Source organism: Neocloeon triangulifer, unplaced genomic scaffold, assembly GCF_031216515.1.
Source record: "Neocloeon triangulifer isolate White Clay Creek 2 clone unplaced genomic scaffold, ASM3121651v1 ptg000009l, whole genome shotgun sequence".
Lineage (NCBI taxonomy): Eukaryota > Metazoa > Arthropoda > Insecta > Ephemeroptera > Baetidae > Neocloeon > Neocloeon triangulifer.
The window spans coordinates 2,785,185-2,799,700 of NW_026775551.1; the positions used below are offsets into that span (position 1 = coordinate 2,785,185).

Here is a 14,516-nt window from a genome sequence, read left to right on the forward strand (position 1 = left end):
AAAACGCCGCCTGCACCACCGACGACCATCATCATCTGCATCTCAATGCTCAATTCACAGGGCCTTTGTTGTTCGCGGACTTTTTCGATTATGGCCGCCTGGGGGCCGATAATCGTGAAAGTCGCGGGGTGGACGCCAATGAGTTCTGACCACATAAAATTTACGCTAGGGAGGGTTGATTTAAATTTAGGGGAGCGGTTTAGTTTTAGTTGTTGTAAAACGCATTGTCATGCTCTGACGTAGTTTGCAAGCGAATGCCCTCAGGATTTCAAACGAGCAATTTAATTATTAAAATTTATTTATGAAACGTTTTGTGCCTTTTAAATTAATATTAATATGTTTTAAAACTCATTTTATAAAAGGTAATAATTAATTTCAAAAAATGATGTAACATTTTTAAAAATTGAAACAAATTAATCTATTTCTATAAAAATGATAGTTTCTCTGCGGATATTTTTAATGTTTGAATAAATAATAAAGTATCAAGAAGTGGTTATTTTTAGCTTCTAATCAGCAATAAAAAGCTTTCCTTATTTTCAATTAAACTTTTTATGCGCTTTTTACGGTCAACCGTAATAATTTGGCCAAAATTAATAACACGGCCAATAAATCCAAATTTATCAACAGGCAGCAAACAACCGTCCATATAAAATTCCCCGCTTTCTTTAATCTCGCCGTCCGTTTTATTGAAAGCGCATGAAAAATTTATTCTCCCTTTTTGAGCCAAGACAGCTCGTGCATAAAATCTGGTATATAAGCAATGTTGTGTATGTATCGAGCCAATGAAATTAATATTTCATGTGCAGTAAAAGCACAGCTGCACCGAATGAAAACAAAGAGCAGCCGCGCATGGCTACACTCTCGGATTTTTTTCTTTATGTCGTTCGATCAAGAGCAAAATAATAAATGCTTTTATGCCTCATTCACCCTCGGCTAATATCACGTTGCACCGAGAAGAGGTGCATATAAAATGCAACAGGGATAAGTATTATCCGCGTCTGCACATTTCGTTTATTGCAATAAAAGAAGGGCGTGACGAGAGTGGCTGAAAGATTTTTCGTTTTCACTCGTCATATTATTATTATTACACGACGGTGCTCTATATTTTAATAATGTCAAAATATTGCGCTGCACGCGTGTTACGTGCGTGCAGTGATATTGCAGCCGCCGAGTGATTGATGAAAAATGGTCCATCGGGGAGTGCAAAAAGAGAAAAAGCGTGTCCGTGCTATGTGTGTCCCTCGCGCCAGCCACCCTTCAATAATAAATTTCCGCGTCAAACACCCTCTCGGTGCGAGAGGAATAAAAAAATCCCCGGCCGGGGGTGAAACTCATGCATACACATACACAGACGCATTATTTCGGCTGTCATAAAAATATAATAAGCAAAGGGCCACACTACACCGAGTGCGAATACCTTATTTACGAGTGCAGCAAGCCTAGCAGCACCCATTTTCCAATTACATTTTATTCAGATTTTATTGAATCGTTTCCATAATAGAAGCGTAAAAATTTTAAAAAAGAATTACCAGGATTCATATTTTAATTTAATATGCATGAATTTTAGCAACAAGTAAAATACTGTGAAATCCCAATGCATTGAAAAATAATTCACTTTATTCCTTTTCATGGTTCCGGCGAATCGCTGTTTTTTTTTAATGAGAGCATAAGCAATAAATTTGCAAGAAAAAAAATTTAGACGAAATTAAGAATTTAGTTCAAAATCGTAAATTCAAAAATATTAATGTTGAAAAGATGAAAACTGTGATTACCATGTTAATTGTTATTTGTTTCTTAAAGTTGCAAAAAAAAATTACATTGAAGAAAATAAAATTGATGGGAGGGAAATTTAATTGTTGGACAAACCACCTAGCAAAATTTTGCTCCATCGGCTTCAGAATTCAGAAGTCAAACTTATTTATAGTTTTATGGTTTTAAAATTATTTAAAGCAGTCGGAACAACGCGTTTGTTGGTTAACTGAAAATTCAGCGCTCGAATCGAATTGCTAAAAAATGGGCAATTGAAAGAAAATCGGCGTTGGAATTTCTCTGCGCTCAATTTGGAACCAGAAAAATGCGGCATCCTCCGCAGGCAGAAGCGCGAGAGGGGCCACATTTTGCCTGTAGCTCGGCGAACCAAATTAAATGAGCCTGGCGCGCGTTGAATAAAATTAGAAACGTGGTTTTTCCCTACCTTGGGGTCACGGCGATGGTCCCTGGTCCATTTGGGGTCCTCGGCAGGTCGGCGAAGTCCTCCGTCGGCTCAAATTCGGCGAGATTCGGGCGAGAGGCGACTTTTGTTATCACTGCACACGATGCACTGCACTTCCCCTCCATCCTGCTGGCTGTGGCTGCTGCTGCTTCTTGGTGCTCGAAGACGAGAGCGAACAAGTCAGGACGGGAATGAGAATTGTATGTGTAATGAGAGGCAGGCAGAACAATGAAAATGACATCGAGTGAGTCGATTGGAAAAATACCATTACGACACGTTTAAAAATAATCTTCATGTTCGCAGCATTAATAGGAGATTAAATGGCGCAGCGTTATATTTTTTTTAAAACATACCATTTTTTAAATATTCAAGCATTTACTAGATTTTTTTTAAAATGAATGAAAAAATTTATACAAAAAAAAAAACAGTTTGAAATGAAGTCAATTAAATTAACTTTCCTTTTTGTTGCCTCAGAATTTTCTTAATTTTCCTTTTCAGGACTCGAATTCAAAATTTAATATTTTATGGATGAAAACAATATTTTGAATTTTTTTTCTTCTTAGATTGCAGATTACCATTAGCTTGGAAATTTATTTTTCACACCCAGTAAAAAAATTGTTGAACAAGGGGTTAGTCACGAGAGAATTTTCTCTTCTAAGAAATAAATGCTGATTGACAGAACAACTAGCAATTGAATTAATTTTTTTTAAATTGGTCGACGGCTAGTTAGTATTATTGTTTATTTGTTCACATTGTTACAAATACATTGTTTGCATCCAGTTTTTGAAAAAAAATTATATCTTTTGATGAAATATTATGTCTCACATTTAAATTGAATGGTAATCTTGAAGAAATCCTCAAAAATGATTTCAACAAAAAATTATGAATTTTGAATTTTTGTTCCGTAAAACAAAACAAAAAGAATGATAATTTCATTGGATGTAAGCTTTTGTAAAATTTTCTTTTCAAATATTAAAAAAAAGCGCTGCATGATGCTAAATGATATATCTCAGCTCCAAAATTGATTTGTTTATAAAATAAAAAATAAAACATCACGCCATTTCATCACCTATCAATGCCGCAAATACGAAAATTATTTGTTAACACGTTATTAATCTGCGCGCGATGTCAATAATTTCATTTATCTGTCTGCCTCTCGCGACACGCACGTCTCTCATCCCCGTCCAGACTTGTTCGCTCTCGTCTTCGAGCACCGAGAAGCAGCAGCAGCCACCACAGCCGGCAGGAAGGCGGGGAAAGTGCAGTGCATCGTGTCCAGTGATAACAAAAGTCGCCTCTCGCCCGAATCTCGCCGAATTTGAGCCGAAGGAGGACTTCGCCGACCTGCCGAGGACCCCAAACGGACCAGGGACCATCGCCGTGACCCCAAGGTAGGGTAAAACCACGTTTTTATTAAACGCGCGCCAGGCTAATTCATTTGGTTCGCCGAGCTACAGGCAAAATGTGGCCCCTCTCGCGCTTCTGCCTGCGGAGGTTGCCGAGTTCGGAGACTGCGTTTCTCTAATTCAAAATTGAGTGGGTCAAAAGTGCAGAGAAAATCCAACGCCAATTTTTTTAATTGCCATTCGAGTCAAAGCCGATGCGTGCTCCGAATTTTTGGTTACCCGGCATTCCCGGCAAAAATGTTGTTCAAACTGCTTAATTAAATGCGTTAAACCCATAAAAAATTATTTGACTTTAGGTGCTCTAAACTTCGAAGTTAAAAATTATTTATTTAAATTTTTTTTTAATTTATTATTCTTAATTATTTTTTAATTTGATCAAACTTATATGAAATTCCCATAATATACCAACTTTCAATTACAAGTTAACAGCCCTCAACAATTATGTTAATTAATTGAATTTTTTTTAACAAATTTAGCTCACACAAATAAAACGAGCAACTCACGCCTGCGTTTGAAAAAGTGGCGAATGAAAATTTTTAATGTGGGTGCGAATTTGCAAACTGCTGTGCACGAGAGCCCCGTTATCTGCAGGCTGGGCAAAAAACGTCCCCTGCTCGTATCACACATCACGCTCGACAGCGGCAGGAGGCATGATGTGTGTTAAATATAAAGAAAAATTGAAAATACGCGATGGTGCTGCATAAAGGGTTGCGTGCCGAAAGGGTGGCTGTTTGTTAAAGTCGGCGCATTAGGCGGCCATTATCGCATGCCAGCTTGCCCTTTATCCTGCTACTTAACGCAGCAGTCACGATTTTTCTCTCCCTTTCCGTGCACATATGCAAAGCAAGGGCCTAACCAGGTGCCAAGGTGTGCCCTAATAGGATAATTACACACCGCCGACAAACCAACACACACCACACCAGGGGTGCTTGCCACTGTGCAGTAAATAATCCCTCGCCGCGAACGGTGCAGCCGATTTGCATCTAATGAAGTGGAGCCCACCTGCGTCGTGGTTTCATGATTTGCATTTTGCTTGCTCAGCCAAATGCTCAATCGCACCGTGAACTTCGATTAGCCGCTCAATCAGGCGAAAAATTGGTGCGACATTAATTATATCAGAAGCAGAGGCAATTAAATAAGTAAAAAAATAAATTAATAAATAATATAAATAGGGAAATTACAAATTATTAAATTTAAACTGTTTAAAAAAAATAAATATTTATTAAAAATTGTATTAATTTTTTTAGCTTTAAAACAAAAATTCCAACAGTTTTTTATGTGATGTAACAATTTAGACAAATAAACAACAATAATAATTTAATTTCAATTAAATTTTAAACTTTTATTAACGATACGGTATATGAAATATTTTACTATTTGAAAGCCTTCAAAATATTTGCATTGTTATTTTTTTGTTTATTTTTGTCAAATTGTTACATCCAATTGTTTGCATTCATAACTTCTGAAAACAATTTGTTTGCATTCGTAACTTCTGAAAACAATTTGTTTGCATTCGTAACTTCTGAAAACAATTTGTTTGAGAAAAAATTTCTTGCAGAGGGTGGGAAACTTTTTGACTAGGCGCGGATGTCTATTTTATTGAATTCTTTGTGTTGGGCAGGCAAAGACTGAAAAATTGGTTTTATTTCGTTTCCACAAGTAATTTTCTGCCTCGTTCTTGTTCCAAGTAAGAATAGTCTTGCAACTTGAAATTAACAACTCAAAAATTTAAACGAAAAGTCAAATTATTAACTATTTGACCAACGTTTAAAATTTTGGTTATCACACATTTAATTGTTAAGGAGCAAAACATTTATGATAATACAAAGCTATTTTATTTAAATTTTCTGAAATGTTTCCCTCCTAAACAATATTAAAAGCAAGTAAATATTACTCTTAAATTTCATTTCTAAAAGAACAAATTAATTACGCGGGCAAAAAACATCAACGTTTAAATTCGTGGACACGTGTGGGAAAATTTACGGCAGCGGAATCAAACATAATAACGGGGTAGGGAGCAAAAGCGGCCAAGTGACAGTTGCTGTTACGCTATTTGCATGCAACGCTTCGGCCGCACGCACAAAACAACAACCCCCGCCCTGATGTTAATCGCCACCCCATCTGCAGATGCCGGACGGGTTTTAATAACTCGCCGCGCCGGGATCAGTGAACATTCGCATGCGGGAAATTATACACATCGCTCTCGATTTTCTGCAGCGCCGACTCATTAAATGACTTGCAAAGTGACCAGCCGAGCGCGCCCTTTGGTGACAGATGCACACGAAGGGGTTGAAAATTATTGATTCATTATGCGCTGGCTCTGAGCAGTGGCAGTGGCCATTTTAAGTGCAAACACAATGTTTTACTAATATATTAAATTAATTGTTGAAAAATTATTCAACAGAAAAGTGTAAAATTAATGCAGAATGTGTACAAATTAATTACTTATATTTATTTATTTGTTTGAAGAAGTTGACACTCAAGGAGATGATCATTTCCATTTATTTATTCTTCATTCAATACGGAAATTCAATACGGAAGTATCGGACTATTATTATTATTTCTAATCGTTACAAAAATTTATTATATTGTTCAAAAATAATATTGAGTTGAAAAGTTTCAAAAATGAATTGCTGGATGAAACCACCATTAGCTCAAATTTTGTTGAAACATCCAAAATTCCAGCCTCGGTTAATTTCCTTTTTTTTTAGAATTTTATCTTGAAATAGTGTCGGTCCATTATAACTTCACTATTATAATGCAATTGATTGGAAACAACGGGTTTTCTTTACCAGTTTTTTTTTTCTAATTTTAATTTGTGAAATTAGCTGAATTTACTCCTATAAAAAAAATATTGAGCTTTTTTTTAATTGTTAAGGAGCCCAATTGTTGTGGCTTGGTTGAAACGCCATTTTCGCATACTATTTTGTGTTTGTTGGAGGCTGATTGTTAGGACTGAATTTGCTGAAAACGGTTGCAAGATGTTCAAAAACAAGTTCCAGAACGACTTCCTCTCCATTCTGTACAGCCTCGGCAGCAAACCGCTGCAGATTTGGGACAAAAACGTGCGCAACGGCCACATCGAGCGCATCACGGACGACGACCTGCACTCGTTGGTGCTGGAAGTGGTCGGCGCCAACGTCAACACCTGCTTCATCACGTGTCCCGCCGACCCCGGCCAGAGTCTGGCCATCCGCCTGCCCATCCTGGTCATGACCGTCAAGAACATGAAGAAGTACTTCTCGTTCGAAGTTCAGGTGTTGGACGACAAGAACATCCGGCGGCGCTTCCGCTCCAGCAACTACCAGTCGACCACCAAGGTGAAGCCGTTCATCTGCACGATGCCGATGCGGCTGGACGACGGCTGGAACCAGATCCAGTTCAATCTGGCCGACTTCACGAGACGCGCCTACGGCACCAACTACGTCGAGACCCAGCGCGTCCAGATCCACGCCAACTGCCGCATCCGCAGGGTCTACTTTTCGGACCGACTCTACTCGGACGACGAGTTGCCGACCGAGTTCAAAATCTCCCTGCCAAAGAAGTGAGCTCGCGAGACACTGGCCGAATTTTATTACAAAGAAAAGTGCAATATAGATCAATTGCGTTGCTACTTATTTAAAGAACCATTTAAAAAAAATCCAAATAAATACTTCCTAATAAAAAGTAGAAATGTGTTTCTAAAGATGAATTTAAAAATAGTTGCATCACAGTATTATTTGTATCATATTCAATTATTTTTAGAGCATCAAATTAAATAATTAATCGTATAATGTAAATCGCAAGTAACATTTTAAGAACAATTAAATAACCAAATATTCCATTATTTAATAAAAAAATAACTAATTTATATTTATTCAATCAGCTTTTTCTCTCCGCGAATGTCACGTAAGAAGCATCAGGCAGCTGGTGAGAAATTAAAATTATACAGCCGTGCAAAGAGACGGACACTGAACCACCAGCAGGGGGGCATTTTTATGCTAATTTGAGGACCCAGACTTCGATAATAAATAAATTCGCTTTTGCTTCGCGCAGCCGACACAACATTATATTATTTACCTTCTTGTATCTTATTAAATGAAGATCATCGGAGAGGCGCGGACCCTCCTCTTTTTGTGCTGTAATCAGTTTCGACAGTTATTACTTACACGCACTACACTGAGCTATGAATAATTTTTTGCTTGGGCCTGCAGACGTAACAAGACTGTTTATAATTTTTTCCTTTTCCTCAAAATTTTGATGCTGGTAACGCCCATATGGGAAATGTCTGTAAATTTTAAAGTCTTTTAAGTTAAAAATGAATATATTTTTTTTCTTATTTATCAGAACTCACAACTGGTATAATAATCCAGAGCTTACATTAGGTTGCAAAAAAAAGTTTATTTAAAGTATTTTAACATAAAATCAAGACATTCAGCTCAACGAAAATCTTTAGAAAATTGCTACGTTTTTTGAAATGAAATGTTGTGCCGCAGAAAAAAAATTGAATTATATAATATATAACCTCTCTGGAAATTGTTTCTTCCCTTTAAATAATTCATTTTAGCTTTTTACGCAGGAGTCTTGAAATTTGTAAGAATAAAGCCTTTTTTTTTAAATCTGCAATAAAAATGCCACACATATATATTTTTTCCTGTTTTTAAAATTGAAAAAAAAAACTTTTCAAAGCGGTTCCTCACTTCTATCTAGCTTACATGTTGAAATTGCCTAAAAAATTTGAATTCGTGAATGATTAGATCAAAAAACCAATCAATCACTCTTTGCCGCCCATATCGGCGCTCTCTCCACTTTTTTTTTGTTTTGCCATTCGCAGGCTCCCATGCATGCAAAACACAGCATCCGACCAGCTGCCGTTGGCCCCGATAGGCGCGATGATCATCGGAGGCAAATTAAATTAGGCGCTGGGGAAAAAACGAGTTTGCAAATTACGGTCTTATTGGCAAAAACAACGCGGACGTGATCAGGCAGGTCGATTTCAGGTGATCACTCGCTGATGATTGTGCCGCGTCAATGTACGGGCGGCTTGATTATTTGCACAGAGCAAACAAACGCCGCACCTAATTATGTGCTTTTCACTCTTTCAGCCCCTGGCCAACTCTGGACAGGACGCGGGCCTTGTTGTTTTCCAATTAAAAATAATTAGCCCGCAAATCACACGCGCCGCACGATATACGCTCCGCAGATTGCTTAATTGAATTTCCATGCTCGACTGCGCCAGGTTAGAAAATTGCGCTAATTTAAACGCCTTTATACATTTCGCACCGCCTTTTGAGCTTGTTTGCAGACTTGCAAAAAATTTGCTTCGATATATCAACAGAATATCTAAAATAGTAATGGAATTTCCAGAACTGGATCATTAATGGAAATTAAAAAATCAAATGAATAAATTCATTTTAATTATACAGTCTACCGACTTTTGGTAAATTTCTATTTTTTCATTTTGTTTTTTGTGAGGCTATACACAGTTTAGCGCACATGTGTTGTAAAAAAAATATATTAAATCAATCAATAAAAATTTGAATTGTCTATTAATTGATTTCAGTAACAGCAGATTAACAGATAATAAGAGATTTTTTCATATAAAATGAATAATTTTATAACTCAAGTTTTATGTTGCGATGAGGACTGCATGATTTTGTTATTTTGCGTAAAAATTTACAAATTGTGATTAGAAATTGATTTGAGAAAAAAATAAATTAACTCATCTTCCAAAGCATAATCTCAAGCTCATGATTAAAGCCTGTTCTGTCTTAATTAGCAAAAAGGAGAAATAAGAGAGCTTTTTTGTTAAAAAATTTGGCGCAACACGGTCTTTTTCTCTTGTGGCGCTTTGCCTACATTTGCAGCGTCTCTTTTTCGCACGGAGCTTCTAACCTTCGGGGAAAATTTTATTACACTTTTAATACAACTTTATGTGTTAATTCTAAAGGGAGTCGGAATAATAAATTATCCCAGTTTACTTTTAACACACGTACACGCGCGCAGAATGCTCGCTCGCGAACTGTGCGTACATTATTTAGCCCCGGCTGTTGGCAACTTAACTTTTAATGGGGCGCCGCGCTGCGTGCCCAGCTCCTCGAGACACGGTGCTTTTAATTAATTGATGATGTGTGATTGCAATGCTTAAATTTCTCTGTGCGCACACATACGCGTAAAAACGCCGGCAACACTTTTGCAGTGGAGCAAAATTTTAAATTTATATCGTCATTGTTTCAAAAAAAGGGAGCAACTTCTGTATAATTAATTGTACGCCCCTCCAGTGCGATTCTATATTGTAGGAATTGTTAAATCACTCAGAAAATCATTGCGACTCAAGCAAATTGATGGGGTTGGTTGGCGCTGCTCACCGGCGTCAAAACTCGTTTCATATAAAAACGGAGGGGGAAAAATCAGTAATTTTAGCTATTAAATCGCGTTTTATGCCTGTTTTGAAAAATCTATCTCCTCTTCATCGCCAATAAACAATCTAATTTTGCTCTATTTTAGCCATTTCTCAGAAAATTCAGAAACTTTACTAGCGAGAGTGAATTACTTCTTCGGCACTTATATTTTTCACAATTTCAAACCCTAATCTACAAAATTTAGTAGTATTTATCTCGATATATACAATAGAAATCCCGAAAAAAGCGTCAAACTTTAGCGTTTACTAAATCATCTTATTTAACATTATTACAACCATATCTCAGATAATTATGAAAATTTTCTACCCACAGTGAATTACTCCTTCAGCACTTATATTTTTCTCAATTTCGAACCCTAATCTACAAAATTTCGTAGTATTGATCACGATTTATACAATAGAAATCCCGCAAAAAGCGTCAAAATTTAGTGTTAGTTAAACCATCTTATTTAGCTCTATTACTCACTCACTCACTCGCTCACTCGCTCACTCGCTCACTCGCTCGCTCGCTCTCTTTTTATTCTAAATTAAATCAAACAACTTTTTAGCGACTTTTGTTTTGTATTTCTGCCTATTTATGAGGTGAATTTTGAGCGCGGCCAACAGCGCGGCTCTAGTCTTAACGCTGCTGACACCTGGAGGAGGAGAGATGAAATTCATGAAGCTCCAGTTGCCAGCGTCACCGCGAGATGTCAATTCTTACACCATTTTATAATACAAGATAAATTATAATTATATTATTTTGCATATGCAATAAATAGCAATACGACTAGTGACCAGTTTAATTTGATCAGTGCAGGCGTTTTTACGTAAGCTCATAATTTCTTTTGAATGTAATACTACATGCTAAAATTTATTTTCATATTCAATTTTAAAAAAATAATTAAACAGCTTTAATTATAAGTTTTTTTTATTTATTTTTTATTTTAAAATTAATTAAAACATAAATTATTTACATATATTAAATTCATATATTATTATTTAATAATTTTATAATAAAACAAGGAAGACTTGCAATCTTTTTTTATAAATAGCTGATGTCATTTATGTAAATTCAGAAGAATGTGATGAAAAGATTATAACCTAAACGTCATTGTGACTTTGAATTTCAATATTAATTCAAAATATATTCCCCTAAATATTAAAAAATTAACGTTCATTGGCTTTATGGGTTGTTATTGCTTCTTTTTGTGCATATTAGAATTTATTGTTCTTAATTTGCCTCGAGACATTCAAAATTTTGATTATTGAACTGTGCACAATGTAAAATTAAAAAGTATTTAATTCACATTTTGTCAGTGAAAAATCTCCTTCTCATTCCTTTTCACTGATTTTTTCAGATAGTTCTTAGTAAGAAGTTAAAAGTTTATTCTTTTAGTCTTTTTTTTTAGTATTCTGGCATTCTTTGAACATTGACACTTGTATGCAACATATTAATGATGCTGTAAATTGGTAATTTCCAATTTTTTATATGCGGTTTACGATATTTGTTAGACAATTTTTTATTAAGAATAATTAGGAATGACTTACATTTTGAGATAAAGATTTATAACATTTCTTATAGTGACTATTTCTTTATTAAAAGTTGCAGTGATCGCAATGACCTGAAAATTTCAGACATTATTCTTCTCGCTAAGCCAATAGTTCCAAATCTGGCTATTTTTCCTGTGCGCTTCTTTTTTCAGCAATCTTTGCGCATTTGCACAGTGAAACAATAACGCGGCGATCGCCTGCTCCGCGTCCGGCGCACCGAACATAATAGCCCATCAAATTATTGGGCTGGCAAGATGATATGGCAAATTATCTGCTCGTTGAAATTCCTGGCCAGTTTTGCGCCGGCGAGCCGCAGCCACCGTCGTCGTGACTCTCGGTCTTTGCTTACTTAATGATAGCCCCGGATAGCTGGATGAGAGATGCATGCCTTCCCTAATCATATCTCATCATCATCTCTGCTTTGGCAGACGCAAAATCATGTAATAATAACAAAGAGTCGCTCGTATCGTGATTACCAAAAGTGAAATTACGCCGCTGCCAATACAAACAACACAAAAGAGCAGCCTGCGCAATCCTACCCTTTATATTCTTTTGTATATCAGATGATGTCAAGTTAAGCAAATAACAATTCTCAATTAAATGTATACTTAATCCAATAAATTGTAGTCGATGAAAAATATTTTTTATTGGATCCATACTAAAAACATTTTTTTATGTTAGCAGAAATTTTGGTTTGATTCAAATTTACAAGACGTTGAAGTAATTAAGGTTGGGAAATAAATTATCATCTTTTGAACTTTGAACCTAAAATTTTTATTGAAAATGAACTAAAATGTACCAACAAAGGTCAGAGTGAGCTTCTTTAAATGTTAGTTTTTGAATCACTATTTGATGAACAATCACAAAATATTTGAATATTTGAAATATTTTGAGCATAATCTAGAGTAACCTATTATATTTATTATATTTATTAAATAAATATTATTATTTCTGTTGATTTGTCCAAATTATTAAATCATATTGTTTACAATTGTTGAAAACAATTCATTAAATTTTTTGAGAAACCAACGTAATTCCACGTAAAAGGCGTTTAGTGAAAGTTACTAATTTAATTGATTTAAATCTAGCTATTTTAATATACTTTAACTAATTATATTATTATTATTATTATTTATTATTATTATTGATCTTTATTGACGTATGAGGCGTCACCACGATGTAATTACTCATTGCGACGCGCCCCATTTGCAACATAGTACAAAACAAGTAGAAAATAGAGAGAAAAAAACAACAAAAATATTACAATGCATCAATTAGTTGAAAAAACTCTTCTTTGCTATAAAATTTATAACATTTATTTTCAACGGAAATAATTTTTTTTATGATATTTTTGTTTTTAAAATTCCGCCAAAATGTCCATATTTTAAGAAAAAAAATTGCCCTAGCCTTTCAGTAATTAGAGCCACATCGTTTTGTATACAGAATTAAACTATAATAATTGAAAGAAAACGGTGCTTGAAGTTTTGGGCGTTTATACGGCAAAGAATCAAAGCAATAAAACGAAATGACGTCTTCTCATAACACCGGGCAAACCCAAATTTTGGGGCCAACAGCCTGCTTGTCACCGTCGAATCCATATAAAACCTTGGCAGACGACATTGCCCGATTTCTATTCGCAAAAATTAGAACTGTAAATCTTCCCACCGCAGACTTGTTGCGCAGATTTAATCAATTTGGCTTCTCGTATTTCATCTGTGGCGCGATCGCCTTGCTTCGGACGGTGACACCGAAATAAATTGTCGATCGTTTGCTCGGCGACACACGCACATTAATAAATAAATTCACGCCAGCCGCGTTGGCAATGAATGGGAAAAGGACCCACGCCTAATTGTCACCTTTCGCGGCTCCGCCTTGCTAATAGCCGGCGCGGCCCGCATATCCTATTCCTAGGCAATTAAGTGTGCGGCGAAAATTTTCGTTTGTTGCCCGGCATTGGGCGATAAATTTTCATTTTGTGCGAAATTGTGACTGCGCCTCTCGTTTTGCCTTGTTAAAAAAGTAAAAACACGCGGCGGTCGATCGTTGCTTGGCGAGCAATAAAATAATTTATTTGCTTGTGCGTAATAAAAATCGCAGATCGGTGCGATTTGCAGGGAAAGAATAAATATAAAGAGGAGCAGCAGTTTCGCCAACTCCCAAAAATAAATGGTCAAAGGAATGCAGTCGGAATTCCAAAAGAAAAGCGCTAGTAATTAAAACAAGTATTAAATTAAAATTTAATGTGTTAATTTTACTTTCAAATGTCTTTTAAATTTTACTTCTTTGAAACTTCACTGAAGATTTAATTTTATTCTGTCCCACGTCTGGAAAGTAAATAAAAAATAATAACTGCTATTGAAAATTCTAATTATCCCTCATGGCGCCGAGACTTAAATCTTATCTCGTTAAGTTAAACACATTAAAACGTAAATTAAACGCTAAAAATAATCCCCGAGTATAATGAATATTTCTTTTCTAATTAAGCTTGAGGTTATGAGTTATTAAGCAGCGTTGAAAAGTGTATATAAGAAGTTGCTGTTGGTTTTGAACGCGCGTTTTTGCAGGCAATAAACTCCGAGGTGGCCGCGAATAACCCTTTCGATACTAATTATCGAAAAAGCTTTTGACTAACTAACAAGTGTACGCCGGCCGAGGAAGCAGCGAGAAACGTGTTCTGGTCCGTGTGTACTATTTGCATTGGGTCCTAAGAGCTGATTGTTATTTGGCGAGAGGCTCGTTATTTCGGCGTGCCTCGGATCGCTAACAAGGTGGTTTTGCCTGTCACTCAATTCGCCATATTGCCGGAGAATAATAATAAAAACCCGAGAGATATTCAACAAGCAATAAAGATAATTATACGCTCGCAACCGCGTGCATCACTCTCTCTGTGCAGTCATGTGAGAGGCCCAGTCACTATCCGCGTAATATTATGTTTACTTGCGTGCGAATACCTGCGCTGAGCAAA

The 14,516-nt window shown here is 36.0% G+C and overlaps 1 protein-coding gene across 1 annotated transcript; it reads left to right on the forward strand.

Annotated features, from left to right (window-relative positions):
* The first annotated feature begins 6,599 nt into the window (after nt 1-6,599).
* LOC132195374 (cilia- and flagella-associated protein 20-like) lies at nt 6,600-7,166 on the forward strand. Its single transcript, XM_059617322.1, has one exon. It carries the CDS (start codon nt 6,600-6,602, stop codon nt 7,164-7,166), a length of 567 nt encoding a protein of 188 aa, XP_059473305.1.
* Nucleotides 7,167-14,516: the final 7,350 nt, after the last annotated feature.

What these genes read in the sequence shown, in the direction of transcription:
- LOC132195374 (XM_059617322.1), top strand. Translation starts at nt 6,600, where the DNA reads ATGTTCAAAAACAAGTTCCAGAACGACTTCCTCTCCATTCTGTACAGC.